The sequence below is a fragment of the Dinoponera quadriceps genome, unplaced genomic scaffold (genome assembly GCF_001313825.1).
Source record: "Dinoponera quadriceps isolate SergipeBrazil2010 unplaced genomic scaffold, ASM131382v1 scaffold1249, whole genome shotgun sequence".
Lineage (NCBI taxonomy): Eukaryota > Metazoa > Arthropoda > Insecta > Hymenoptera > Formicidae > Dinoponera > Dinoponera quadriceps.
The window spans coordinates 121,432-136,119 of record NW_014555318.1 but is presented as its reverse complement, the minus strand read 5'-3'; the positions used below and the strand labels follow the sequence as shown (position 1 = coordinate 136,119).

Below are 14,688 nucleotides of genomic sequence, written 5' to 3'. Positions count from 1 at the left end.
CTTCGGAACATATCCTGTTTTTCTTGTATCACAACTCTTTAACGTCCTGCAGTATCTGTCTGAAAAAACACAGGATTTCATTCTCAATTCTGCTTTTTTCATGATATTATTGATTATTTCACGATAGTATCGATCGTATGCTTTTGTTGAAGTAATCTAGATCTTTCAACTACGCATTGTCGAGATGGTTTAACAATGGCATGGTGAACGTTTTTTCGTGCAGTTAAACCAGAATGCCACATAGAAAGGGAACGATTCGAGGGCAAGGATTACGTTATTTGCTGGGTCGTCGCCAATCCAAAAGAGACGAACTTCGTCTGGTCATTGAAGAACGACAACGACACGCTGGAGCAGGTTGCTGAGATGCGAAACGGACGAAGTTACATGCTGCTCGATACCTCTGTCACTAATTCCCGGACGTACGTGTGCGTCGCGAATAACACGATCGGCTATTCTACACCTTGCGAACGTGACGTAGCAGGTTAGTGGAGAAACATTTCTCATCGATTCGCTAATATCGCGTCGTTAATGTTGCAGAGAAAGATGGAAGTACTCTTGCCGATTTAATCGCTTTTTCAAACGATTCAGCGAGCTTTATTGGAAAATATTATCGCGTTTCGAAACTATTGGTCCGTATCTATAGAAACGTGGAAAATGTACTAATGCAATATAAAAACCTCTTTGTAGCGGTCGTACGGAGTTCATGAGTTCACGTTATATGATTGGAAAGTTGCTACAAGTAAAGTTTTTTCGCTATATATGTATATACCACGTGAGAGTAAATTTCCCATGTATGTACGTGTACAATAAACACAAACATCCACAATCGGGAGTGCAATATAAATTTAAATGTGTCTACGAGAAATTATTTATATGAGATAAAGATCTCGAGATTAATCCTCTGCCAGTAAAATGAAATTTTGGTGAACGCTAACGGTAAGGCTGGGTGGAATGCCATCCGCAGAACTTATTATCGTTTTTAAAGCAAAGTTATATCCTTTTAAACATAATTGCATAATAAACAATTAAGTACAAAAGTTTTAAAATTTTTAAACATTGCTTTTTAAACACTTTTTATTAGTTATGGCATATAAAAATTAGTTGACTTCAATGGCAAACCAAAAACTTGTGTTTAGAAAGTGTACACAAAAAAATTTGTCTTAAATCAAGAATAAATATTCTTATATATAAGTAAGAATACTATGATCTTCTTGGGAAGTTTTTAGTCTTGATTTGATTGAATTTCGTATTGATGCAAGTATTACTTGAACTCAATTCAAAACTAAAAATCTTCTAAGAAGATTATAATATTTTTGTCTATATATGAGAATATTTATTCTTGAATTAAGACTAACTTTTTTTTCTGTATAGGACATATCCAACTAAGACGATGGCTAAAAAGAGACTTGCCACGAGGATACTGAAAGTCCGTTTGCTTTTAAGCCACGTTTCTTATGAGTAGAAGTAAACAAAGGGAGTCCGAGTGGTTTTCCACCTTACCAAGCAGATAAACTGAGCACATTTCATTTGAAATGCGTTGTCATTAATTATTTATGCGGTGTCTCATATTTCGGACATTTAATCGATAATCGCGTCAAGATAGTGGTCTTTAATTGATCATTCGCAAATATTTAAAAAAATTCTGTTGCTTTACAGCTCACCATGGACATAAAAGTAAGTCGTGTCTACATTATCTCAGGTGTTTCGTGTATAACGTATTTTATATGTAATTTGCATACGTAACTACCATTTAACGTTCGTATTGTTGCGATATGCAATTTTCAACCGTTTATTTGTAAGTTTAATTAAAATACATCGTACCGTGTAATGTTGCGTTTAAGCGCCTCACGCTAAATGAATGAAACCGAAACAAAGACGTTATTTTCACGTGGAACTTCGACATCGCGCGTTTCCGCGTCACAATGCGAATAAATTCCAACTCCCGCGCAGAGACCAGTCGCATCAATTGTAAACGCGATACGCGGTACCTTTTTCAATTAACCTTCCTTTCTTTCACTCACTCTCTCTCTCTCTCTCTCATTTTTCCACAATTTCGACGAACATCTCGAATCAATTAACGCAGTCTCGGCGATACTCGATCGCATTTATCCATGAATCTTGCAGTACCGATGGATTACGGGCGAGAGTCGAGCGTATCGCTCTTCATCTCGCCCCGTCATGTTTATAGTATTGATGTATAAATAACGAGAAATGCCCCGCGTGCGCTATTATCCTCTATACGTAGCTTACATGTCGTTATCGATTAACGTACATCGTAACCTATCGCGTTGCAGGCCATATACCCTGGTGGCATCAGTTGGAGGGTAATCTACTCCTGATTATTATCATTGTGGCGGTGGTCATCATACTGGTACTAATACTAATTTGCGTGGCCATCTTTATCGTGTGTCGACGGAAACATAACCAAGTGAAATGTAAGTTACTCTCTAATGTATCGTGTCGTTATCGTGACGATCGTTTGCTCATCGCGGCGATTTGCATGACATAGGCTGTAAAGTGAGATTTCCTCGAGGTTCCTCGTATCGATTCGACGACTGGCGTCGTTATTTAGGTGCGCGCGAGATTGTCGTGGATTTCTAAACTTTATCGCAACGATGATTTATCTTTCGCTCGTGTATTCTCGTGAAATTAAATGTCTCCCATAATAAAGAACGGCTCGGCTTTTTAATCAACAGCGCGCAAAATACATTTCCGACGAAGCTTGTAAATGAATGACTGAGCCTCGAGGAAATCCAGTTTAGCAATCTACATAACTGTTACAACAGTTACACATATATTACGATTACACAAATGACAGAATGTATAAGTTATTTGGTATAATTAGTATAAATAATCAATATACATCATATATGTGTTCCACATATATGTACATACGTTCAGATTAACCTGAAATCGTGAATATCATTTTCTTACAACATCATTATTACGTTGTAAATTATTGTTCCACAATTTGAGGTTCACAAAAATTGCTACAATTGCCAGGACTAGGTACATGAGTTATTATTGCAATTAATAATTCTTCCTTCAGTATGCTAATGTATTCCTCCCAGTAAAGTATCTGTTGTGTTATCTGTTCGTATCCTTAGTATATACATATACATATTGTATTATTTTTGTCATGTAAAAAGTATTGTCCCAAATGATTAACACTTATAAGAGGCTTGAATATATACAAGTTCACTTTCCGTCGTCTTGAGAGTTATTAATCACTCGTGTGAAGTTTATGTTGTTTTGTGAACGAAACTTTATTTTTGATGGAAATAAAGCTTCTCCTAACAAATAACGGCTTCTTAATCGCGCTTATAATCTCGTAAGTATCATATATCAAAGTTATCTTAACTATACGTATATTTTTGAGGCATTTAAGCGTACTGATCCGTTTGTCTGATGTCCATATTTGTACGAAAGGAAAATATGATGTTTTGAAAGTCTCATTTTTTGACAGTGAAACAACTTGTTAACCCAGTCCGTGCAAACACACAGACGTAGATATATTACACATATATTGTACACACATTATATCATCTTATATAGTTTATGCTAGGTAGAATAAAAGCATGCTCACTATTTGATATCTCTGTATAAAGTAGTTAAACAATGTGAGATTTCCATTTAGATATGGAGATACATATAAACAATTTTTAAAGAGAAATATGTGCCACGCTGCTATAACGTTAATCACAACTAGTCTCGTCCATATTTGTATAATTTTTAACATCCTTCGATATATATAATTGGAAACATTATAATTTAGCAATGCAATTCTGTAAATTATTTATAATAATTGACGATAAATGTTCAAAGAAATGAGAAATGTTCAAAAATTAAACTTAAAACTACGTTAAAGATGTTATATAGATTATTCCGTTGCAAATAAGAATTAGATTGCTTTATTTAAGATGGTCATTAACTTTTCTAGCAAACCGATCGTTTTCTGATTTCCTCTGAATTAATTGAATTAACTAACGATTAACTTATAAAATTTATCTTCATTAGCAATTTATTTTATTCTAGCATATCAATGTTATTATATAAATTGCAGAATATTCAATTTCATTCTGGTAACACGATCTTTTTATGGAAAAACTAATACCTAACTGCATCGATATTGATTAGTTGCAATTCTTCTTCAATTTCAATTTGCTTCTTTATATTATAAATAACAACGTGAATGAATAGAAGGAACATATCGCTAATTTAGAATCGATAACATACATCGTCCGGCCTCTTGTATGTAATAAGATTTTAATCGGATGTACTAATCCATTTATGTGTCACGTTGTGGGCGTATAAGAATATGACAAAAGGAACGGCAGTCCATATTTTTGCGTGTGAAATACCCATTCGTAAAACAGAGTCATATACTGTTCACCGATATACACATATACACATACGCGCGCGACACACACACGTACAATATCATAAACTAAAATTAAAATTTCCGGTTATAATAAGTTTAACGATATCGTGCGTGAAGGGCATAGCGAGATCTTCTTTCAGTACCGTTGCCACTTTAAGTTAGCTGCTCTGTAATAATTGTGGCGAAGAGTAGCTATCGTATCCGCAGTACTAATTAATCGCAAGGGAGTTTTTCATCTCTCGTTCCCACCTCTGCCGTGATTACTTAAATTAATTGCGTATAATCTGGCGTTGGTGTCATGTCAGTGTAAATTTTCAAAAGCGCATGTGAACATTTGACGTTAAAGATAGGACAGATTAATTGAAGTCGAAATATAGAAGAGTTGCATTTTTGCGTAAATTTATAAGAGCCTTGCAAATCGTTTCCGGGAAGGCACGTCAGTCTGATTAAATAATTAACGGCGATCGACGTTATGGCAGCGCGAGCACGCGCTCTTCCGGTAGTTTTCACTAACACGAAACTGATTCGTTTCTGCTCTACTTTTTAATTTGGACTTGCTAAACAAAACACAGACAGTAATCGGGTGGTCGAGCTGGAGGAACGCGAGCAGTAAGTACGAACCGCAGCACACTATGTTTTTTTATTTATGTTGTTTTAGTTAAACAATCGGTCTTCATTTTCCGGCGTTGGGTCAGCTTCGCTTAGTTTGTTCGCATGTAGCGCGAAAGCGATACGATGGTGAATGGCTGCCAGCTACACGCCAAAGGTTGAACACATTTTCGCTTTATAAAACACGTAGCATTCCACTTTCCATGGAAAAATGCACGCGCTATATTGTGTGTATCGAGTTTGTATATATTCTCTATTGGTGTACACGTTATTTGTAACTTATTGTTGTTAATATCGTAATATCTTGAATTAATAACAGAGACTGAATAGCAGTATGACGGATTGGAAAAATTCTCGTTAATCTCTTAAATGAGCATCTCAAAATTTATACACACGCATTTGGCAGAAATGAATGACCACTTTAAAGCACGCTTGTTAATCGCGCGTTACTTCGTAGAAACAATCGGACGGAGAGCAGAGATACGGGAAGAATTTTGTGTATCTCGCAGGCATATCTCGAAACAGATGGTTATTGTTATTTCCATAGAAGTAATAATATTAATTTCCTCGGCATAAAAATAACAATAATAATGATTATTTACAGTAATAACAACGACATATTTCGTTACATTTAATATACAACCAGTGAAATAAAAGAGTAAAGACGCTTCAAGAACATTATATATCTAGTGAATGGTTAATCATTGTTACTGAAATTAACACTGAATTACGCCATTGGTAGGCAACAGTATGATGAAAACACGGGTTATTATAAACTTATATACCTTTTGCAGAAATCCCCATTAGTGAACTAGTCCGACACGAACACGAAACAAATATGTACGCAAATAAGCAGGAACATCGCACACATTCTCATCGCACGTGTTACCACACGTTGGTGTACCTGATGATATAATCATCAAGTTGCACGCTCGCTTTGTTCACTTTACCGAGGGCACAGCCATTCCGGACTGTTGACCGTTTGCACAATATATCAATTTCTCGTATTAATTAACAAAAGTAATATTTCACGCTTGCTGATCGATACGCACAAAGGATAGCCGGGAGGTCGGCCTCTCCCGTTTGTACGTCGTGTTGTATAGCATGCAAAGTTTGTCTCCGATCTGAAATCTCCCTGGCAGGAAGTGATCCTCTCCGTACACGCCTGAATGCACGTCCTATTGCATAATTTAACGACTACTTCCGGCTTATAATAGTTTACTGTCAACTTTGCCGCGGGCAAGGTGGGTGTAATGGCTGTTCGCGAGAGCGAACCGGGCATTACATGACGCTCTTTCGACGGCGGAGCAGTTACCTATGCGTGTACAACTCCCTGCATAATTCAGCGACGATCGCTTGTAATCGTTAATACGGCTTTGTAGCGGCCGTGCGAAGTTGCCGGGGATGTCTTCGAAATTACAAGGTAGGTGGTGGGTATAGCACGGATTAGGGTAAGCATTTCCCTATCGATCTTGAGGATCGACGGTAGCGACTGAAAAGTCGCTCGCTAGCTGCCACTATTAAATTAGCAATTTCGAAACTGTGCTAAAACGGCGCGGCGAAAGTTTAATGCGGTCCCGTTTATAAGCTATCTTGCGGCGGAGAATGCGCGATATAATTAAAGCACGTTGGTGTAAGGAGCTTTATCTCTTCTCTCCGTCGGACTATTTATGCAGATTAAAATTATCCTATTTTTCCGCCTATCTATAGGGACGCTTCTCTAGGGAGAGCATAACCTTTTGTTGTTGGTAAAGTGCTCGTCGCGCACAAGTTTCTTGTAACGTAACGCAACTCGCGTTGCGAGTTACGCGCTGCACAAAGGAGCGGTCGGGAAATATTTTTAAACGCGAACGCTCAAGGCCACTCCACTCCACGATATTTTCCGAAAGAATGCATCCGCATTTTTGCCGCTCTCGTCGCATGCGCGACCTTTGATATACAGGAGTCTATGGCCGCGCTTTATCACGCTAGATTACCAGCTGCACCGCGAGTTTACATTTAATTTAGTCCTTTCTCTTATCGATGTTAGTTCCCTCGCCCGGCGTATCTTTGTATTTCCAAGAAAATTTACAGAGAGAGAGAGCCATTTATAACGGGCGCAAGGCGGTCCGGTCGCTGTGCACACAATAAGCGTGTTGCACTTCGCAGCCTTTCGCGACTCGCAAACGAGAAGTTGGCGGCGTTCGATTTAAAGGGTCAAACAGAAAGAAAAGGAAAGGGGTGGAAATTAAAATGACGTTCCTGTTGTCCGGCGCAACGAAAGAGAGAGAGAGAGCATGTGTTTATTCTGCCGTCGTACTACGCGGCTGCGCAGTTTTATTGTCGGATCACTGAAAGCGTTCTCTTCGACAATCATATTCGTCGCGTGACGGCAAAATTGCGTGACTTACAATGACAAAAGGGACTGCACACCGTTGTTTCCTCTCGGGTCTAGGCGGATTGTAAAGTGATGCATGGAATTACGGGGACGTTAGAAATGTCTTTGTTGTAGATAAGAATCACACTTGCACGTAAAGTAGCACGTGAATTGCAGGCGTATCTTTCTTTCCTCGCGGCGAAAGTGTGTTTAACGAAGTTTGATCGATAAGGAGCCCCGAGGCGCACAGTGCATACGCATAATCATCGCGGATAATAAATATCACGCTTTCTCTCACCTCTCTCGACTAGGATCATTTATTTGAAGATTCATTTCGCGAGAAGAATTATGACCGAAGGCGAGAAAGACTCCACTTGCGCGAATATGGAATCAACCTTTTAAAATCTTCCCGGCATCTTCTTTCTCGAATATTATTCAGCTTCTCGTTGGCAAATCCGCATCTTCGTTCCGAACAAGTTAGAGAAAATTGATCGCGCAACACGTTATGTACTTCGGGCTGTACGTGCTAAATTAAACGAGCGCGTGGACGCGGCAAACGTTAAACCGCGGCACGTGTACTCTAGTTTCGCACAACGACCGGGCGATAATTGTTTCATTTTCTGAATTAGCCCGATTTCACGGTTTAACGTGCCCGCTATTTCTACCGGGTATCGGCCCGATCTCTGGAAATGCGCAATTTTGCGGATTCGCAATCTCATCGTAACTTCTTTCCGTGCCACTCATTTGTCAGTGCTATGATAAATCGAACAAGAAATACGCTCACGTATGACATCGCGATAAGACCCTTTTGATAGATTGCCACTGCACGGTGCATTCGATGCACGTGCACCGCATCTCGAAAGGCACTCGCCACCGCCGCCGCTCGCACACTCGACAAATTATTTTATTTCAGGCGAGCTTCAGCCGGTTCGCCCAGTCGGCCCCCGATTTAGTGGACACGAGTCATTAAATTAACCGCGACACGCGCGTACACGCCCTTAACGTCGATAATTGCTGCCGTCTGCCGAGCGAGTTTCGATCCGCGAGCGGCGGCAACGCGACGTCGAGACACGCTTTAAAAGCGGCGCGCCGGGAAATCTGCGAAACGACGGGCAAGACGCAATGACGTAAGAGTCGCAAAACGAAGAAGAGGAGAGGCAATGAAGAGAGGAAGGAGCGAAGAAGAAGAAGAAGAGAAAGAAGAGGGAGAGGAAAAAGGTAGAGAAGGTACACGAAGGAGTGGTAAGCAAAATGAAGAAAGACGGGAAAGCAGAAATAGAAGCAGGCAGACAGGTAGACAGGAAGGAAGGAAGGAAGAAAGAAGGAAGAAGGGTGGGAGAGAAGATCGAGGTTGTCTAAAATAAAAGCCGGAGGGTTCCTCGAGTTCTTTCAACGGAAGGAGGCACCCCGAACGTTGGCTACGTTACTGGCGGGAAATCTACCGAATGGAAAACGTCGCGAGCGAATCGTACCGGAGCAATCGCAGTTTCCCGCAATGCAATCTTTTATACCTTACGCGCGCAATATGCGCGCTTCACGGTGATACTCCACAGCGCGCTCAGCCGACCCTCCGCGACATTTTTCCGTCCTTCCCTTGAGGACTTTGTTCCATGCGGTCCGAAAATTTCGCACATTAACGTTCGCTTGCACAGTTCCAGCGACGGTCCGAAGCTCCGGGCTTAAAAACCGCATCATTCTTATCGGGAAAATTTTACAGTGTTCCCGCCGCGCAAAAAAAAATATGAAAGTTAAACGTACAGATACTTCCGCGGAATTCTCCGCGAGAATACTCACGTATCTTTTTGTCGTTGATTTTCGCATCGCTTATATAAATTCGCCGAGCTTAGAGCGTTGATCGAGTCTCCGGCGCGAGCCGTGGCTCCTTCTAGTCCCTCATTCGCGAAATTTATTTCTGAGATTATCCTGACTTATTTGAGAGAATTTATATCTCCATCGCGGATTAAGACGCGCGTCATAACGCCGCGCTTCCTGCAGTGCAATTAGTACGGCCGACTTGCTTAGTCACGCTAATTATAGTGCACGCTCGTTACATGCACATCTAAATTGTACAATAAAACGTAGGACGCGGTGCAAACTTCCTTAGGCTTATGCATTTTTGCACCCCTCGGATTATTAGCCGGATTTACAAGGCAAATGGAGCCCTTGCCGTTTTAGCCGCGATAACTCACTTCAAACGAAAAATTAATTTTTCCACGGGATTCTGTATCGGTCAAGCTTCCACGTTATCGGTGGCGGAGTATCATTGCTTCGAGAGAGCGGGGCAGGAAAGACAAACGTGCTTGTAGAAATATTGCGGATACGGCGGATCCCTTCACCGAGATTTATTTCCGTCTTTAGATACTGATCCCTCCGGGGACATCGTACAGCACGCAACGTACTTTTTCGATTTAGATAATATAATTCCAAACATATATATATATATATATATGCACGATAGCTGAATGTAAACACATCATTGTTTTGTGAAAATGGAACATTAGCGGGAAACTTAAAGAAAATTTCACATTTTGTGGACGGGCGATTTTTCTCCTGAGAAATATGAACTTATTTATCAAAATTTTTCTGACGTTTCGCACAAAACTTAGAGTAGTATTTTTTGCTTTCAAAAACGACGTTAAAAGAGCACCTACCGTCCTGCCAAATACAGAACGCTTGACCACCCTGCAATTGATTCATCTTTCCGACCGTTCCCCCTCTCTCTCTCTCTCTCTCATTCTGTCTATCTCTTTCTCATTCTCTCGTTTGATCTCTCGCCTCTCTTGCACGCGCAGCGGTTAACTTGGCGCCACAACTGGGTTTGAATGGGGTAACTGAAATTCTTGGCTAAATGGGACAACCCAATGATACGCACATTGAATTTATTCTGAAACATACCCGATTCAATTCGAATCCCAATAAATAACAGTATCACGTGTATCCGTATATTAGATTCTCCGAATCAAAGGTTTTCGTTTCAGAAAATCCAATTTTAGTTATCGCAGCCGAAATATTTGTTTGTCCGTATCCAAATGAGCATTTTACTTCAGTCAACTGAATGAGTTTCTCCTGCAGTCTTGATCGCTGGAAAGTCACTGGGTAGTGCCGTTTAGTCGATCGATTCAATTAGCCCGTGTGACCCCAATCGTTATGCAGTCCAGACGGTGGACCGCCCAGTCCAACGGTGTCCTCGCACTCGGCGCAAACCCCGGTGCATCCGACGCCCGCACCGAGGTGGCCGTTGAAGCCAGGCGTGCTGGTGCACATCAATCGGACCCACAGCCTGCGATCCGGCCTGAGCGTTCGCGCGAATGAGAGTCTGCGTAACGAGCTAATGGTCAAACATAACGACGAACCGCTGAGACAGAGGTTCCTCGACGAGACTTCGTTGTCGTCGATCGGCCGGAACCCGGCGCGCGTATTCCGTCGCAGGAAAGAACCGCAACGAGCGACTAGCATTGCCGGTCCGCACGAGGAGAGCATGCTCGCTCGGGCCAACAAAATAAAAGCCATGTTTGGCGTACAGCTCAAAGAGCAGACCATTCTGCCCGGTATATCCAGGGAGAAGACAGGTAAGTCGTACGCAAAGTGTTACCGTGCCGAGCCCGCGACCTAGCGAACTGCGAACTCCCGCTTCATGCCGACTGCACCGGCGTCATTTGAGCCAGCTCGCGGGAATTTCGGGCATTTGCGAAACGAAATATTGGAACACGAGTATCTTTAATATCCCGCCGCAAAATTATCCGCGCGTTTGACATACCGCAATGCTCACGGCGATATGAACTGGATACGCGGTCACGTGCCGACGGGGATGCAAATATTTGTCGATGCAAATGGCTTGAACAAACGGCTCTTCCGTGTCGATGGTCCGCGTCAAATGTAGCTCCGGTCTTTTCCCCGCGCTCGCAAGACGTAACGCGGCGACGCAATTGTGATCTCGTGCCGACGCTTTCTTTGAAATAATAACAGCACCCTCGAGATACGCCTTGAGATGGTTGCATTATCGGTTTCTACGAGTGTACGGTTACGTATCTCGGGTTTGTTTTTGTATTCTTAAAGAATACAGTGTGATCGGTATTATCTAGTTATCTAGTTACTTCATCGATACTTGAGAGTATTGATTTTATGGCGGCGTTACTTCGTGGAACTCGTGCCGCGTTACGTTACGGTTTCTCCCCCTACAGTTTCTTCCCGACCCGTTGTCACAGGTAATAACGGACCTTATTGTTTTATCTATTGTTATCAGCGACTTTTTTATTTCTATGTTCTTTTATGTCTTATGCGTTTCAACTTCGCTAGCGGAAACATTACCGTGTTATTGGAAAATACCCGGCGCGCTTGTTCCGTATACGTCGTCGCAGGCGACTTTGAAACCCCATTAAGCATACAGCTGTGTACGCGGCGCGTAATTAACCCTTTAATTTTTCCACGCCGCTGCCGGCGGAAACTTCGTGTTTCGGCGAATGCTCGATCTTGCTGTACTTTGAACAATGCTTATTTAAGAACTTTATCGTTACTTAATCGGTGGATTAAGGAACGAGTTTCTTCAAAGTCGAGATTTCGACATGATTTTCTTTCTATTTTTTTTAGAAAAACGCATCCTTTGTAAATAACAGCGTGTCGTCAAAGTTATTGATAAGATCAATTAAATTTTCTCTTTTTCACGCACATAGGGTGTTAAAAAAAAATGGGCTGACTATATGTAGCTGTATAGGCAGAGTTGGGACAATTCCAGATTTTTGGGATAAATTCCATGCCAGTGGTAAAAACCGGTATTTTCCGGGCAAAAAGGCAAATGGTCCTTTCTGTTAAAAGCGGTAAAATAAATAGGAAACTATTTATCGATATTCTAATTCACAAGCAGCCCGAGGCGCCCTATAGTTCTACGATTTACCCTATAGTCTACTGTGCAAGAATTTGTGTGTAAAAAAACAAATGGAAAAAGTGCTCGATCATATTTATGTTCATATAGATATATTCCATAAATCTTTCCACGTAGCTATGTTAAAGTAATTATTATATGTATTATTTATTGATAAAGTAGTCAATTAAAAGTAAATATACACAAAATAACCGAACAAGAAACGAACAGCTAATGCAAACATTCGTTATTATAATTTGAAAAATGTATAAGCCGTAACAAATCCGAACAGAATGTTTCTCAGACTGATTTGACCATAAAATAGTTTACCAAAAAAAGTTCATACGCGTTTAATTGCCAACATATTACAAATTCGCTATTCGTTCGTGTTCGCTCGCTCAGTGTGTAGCCATCTTAACGTGAGTAATTTGACAATTAGGATGAAAATAGAAAGACGCTGTATAGACTTGCTTTTTATCCTGTTTATTTGCTAACAATAAGCAGAAATGTATTGCTTGTGAAACATTAATAAGTTCAAAAATTCCAAGATTGAAATAGCATTTTCAAAAATGTAACGAGATTAAAGAAAATATAAACGCGAACCAGATTTATATTTCTGCTTTTACTTTCAAGTTAACTCTGCATTTTTGGATTTATTTATTTAATAAATAGCATTTTACAGAAATGACAAACGATGATATTTTTGCAAATGTTATTTATCATTTCTATAAAATATCTATAAAATACCATTTATTTAAGAATGGTAAAAGATGAAATAAAGTGAGCATTAAAACTGACTATCTAGCTGCTATCTAACTAGCGTCGATTATGATAACACAAAAATTCTCGTAATCTTTACACGACCTTAACTCGTCAACTGAGCGTTTTAAGCACTATGTTTATACAAACTTTATTGTTTGCATTGATATATGATCCTACACAGCTACATATAACTAACCTATCTTTTTTTAAAATCCCAATGTACTCACGCCGTATGGTCACTGCAACGTGCTTACAAAAAAAATATTTTTGATAAAAATATTTAAATGAAAAAAAAATATTTTTGATGTAAAATATTTTTGATGTCATTCAAGCGAAATGGAAGCAAGCTAAAAAAAAATGCTATATTCATCATAAGTACAAATATCATCATAAGTACAAATATTTCTGTATATTTTTTTTATACATAAAGGAACGTGTTAAAACAGTCTTTGATAATACGCAATTTCGAAATGTAAGGCACAACAATGTTCTCGTATTTTCTAACAATCGCGATTTATTTACATTTAATTAAGCTATCGCATGAGAAAAGCTTTATGTGTCTGTGATATTGCTCGTTGTTGATTGTGTGTCTCTTAGCCGTGACTTATAAGAGAATCGTGCCGCGTCAGCAGATATTGCACACCGTGGAATCATCTCACGAGCTGCATCATGGCAACGTGTCTCGTAAGCGAAAACGTCCCGGAGCAGGTACGTAGAAATTATTTTTATAGCATCCACTCTCGCATATGTTTAGATTTTCTTTCGAAATTTGGCTTGTTTTTCTAAACTTATGTGTTGTTTATCATTGCTGTTTATCCTCTACTCGTGAATACATATGTTTATCGTTAAACAATACAACACATATACACACACACACACATATATATATATATATATATATATATATATATATATGTATGTATGTATGTATTTATGTATATACATACGCACATATACATGTAAATGTGTACACCAGGTGACTCGCGTGCAAAAGCAAAGATCATTCGAGTGCGAAGTAGAGGATTATTTAATTATAGGTAGTCATGCGCGACACGCAAGAATTAATAGTTTACATGTAAATGGAAAGTACATACAGCAACTAACCACATAAATTTCACTTATCGCAGCAACTATTAATCACAAGTATTATTTATTCTCTGATTTATATCATAGCTATAGCTCTGCGCACACTCCTCCAGTAGCGCTCATTGCGATATTACTGTCTCCACAACCTTCTACTTTATCATATTTCCTATTTCTCTATCTTTCTATTCGTCGACTCGAAAGTTCCCTTATCGGGGAAATGTCGTTAGCGAAATTATGAATAAATAATGACGAACTGTCGGTAATAAATACGGTACGACATTATTCTTCTGCTATGTGTCGATGTATCGAATGAACACTACAACTCACAGCGAGAGTTGTAAAGCGCGATTCGGACGTGAAACGAAGGGGGCGAATCGCGGAATCCAGGATCAAATAGCGGAGCTCGAGAATTCAGAATTCTGATACGAAACAAATCGCGTTTGATCGCAGTATCATCTGGAATTCTTTCTCTTTTTTTTTTAGACCCGCCATCTCATCACGGATTCCAACTCGTAACTCCGTTTCGCGACTCGGGCTTTACGATTGTCTCTCTTTACACTATTCTATCTTTTATATTAATATAGCTCGTCGTTATTGGATTAAGTCGGAATGTGTTGGTCGATCATGAAACGTCGA

At 40.0% G+C, this 14,688-nt stretch overlaps 1 protein-coding gene across 5 annotated transcripts in view; it reads left to right on the top strand.

Annotated features, from left to right (window-relative positions):
• The window catches only part of LOC106743787 (hemicentin-1), a 212,769-nt gene that overhangs the window by 179,820 nt on the left and 18,261 nt on the right, over window positions 1-14,688 (top strand). For 3 of the 5 annotated variants that reach the window (XM_014617978.1, XM_014617975.1, XM_014617977.1), the window contains 3 exons: window positions 224-481; window positions 1,657-1,674; window positions 2,295-2,435. In XM_014617978.1, the coding sequence (XP_014473464.1) occupies window positions 224-481; window positions 1,657-1,674; window positions 2,295-2,435 (417 nt within the window). The remainder of the gene's footprint in view (window positions 1-223; window positions 482-1,656; window positions 1,675-2,294; window positions 2,436-14,688) is intronic. The other 2 variants (XM_014617979.1, XM_014617976.1) reach the window with 1 other exon arrangement.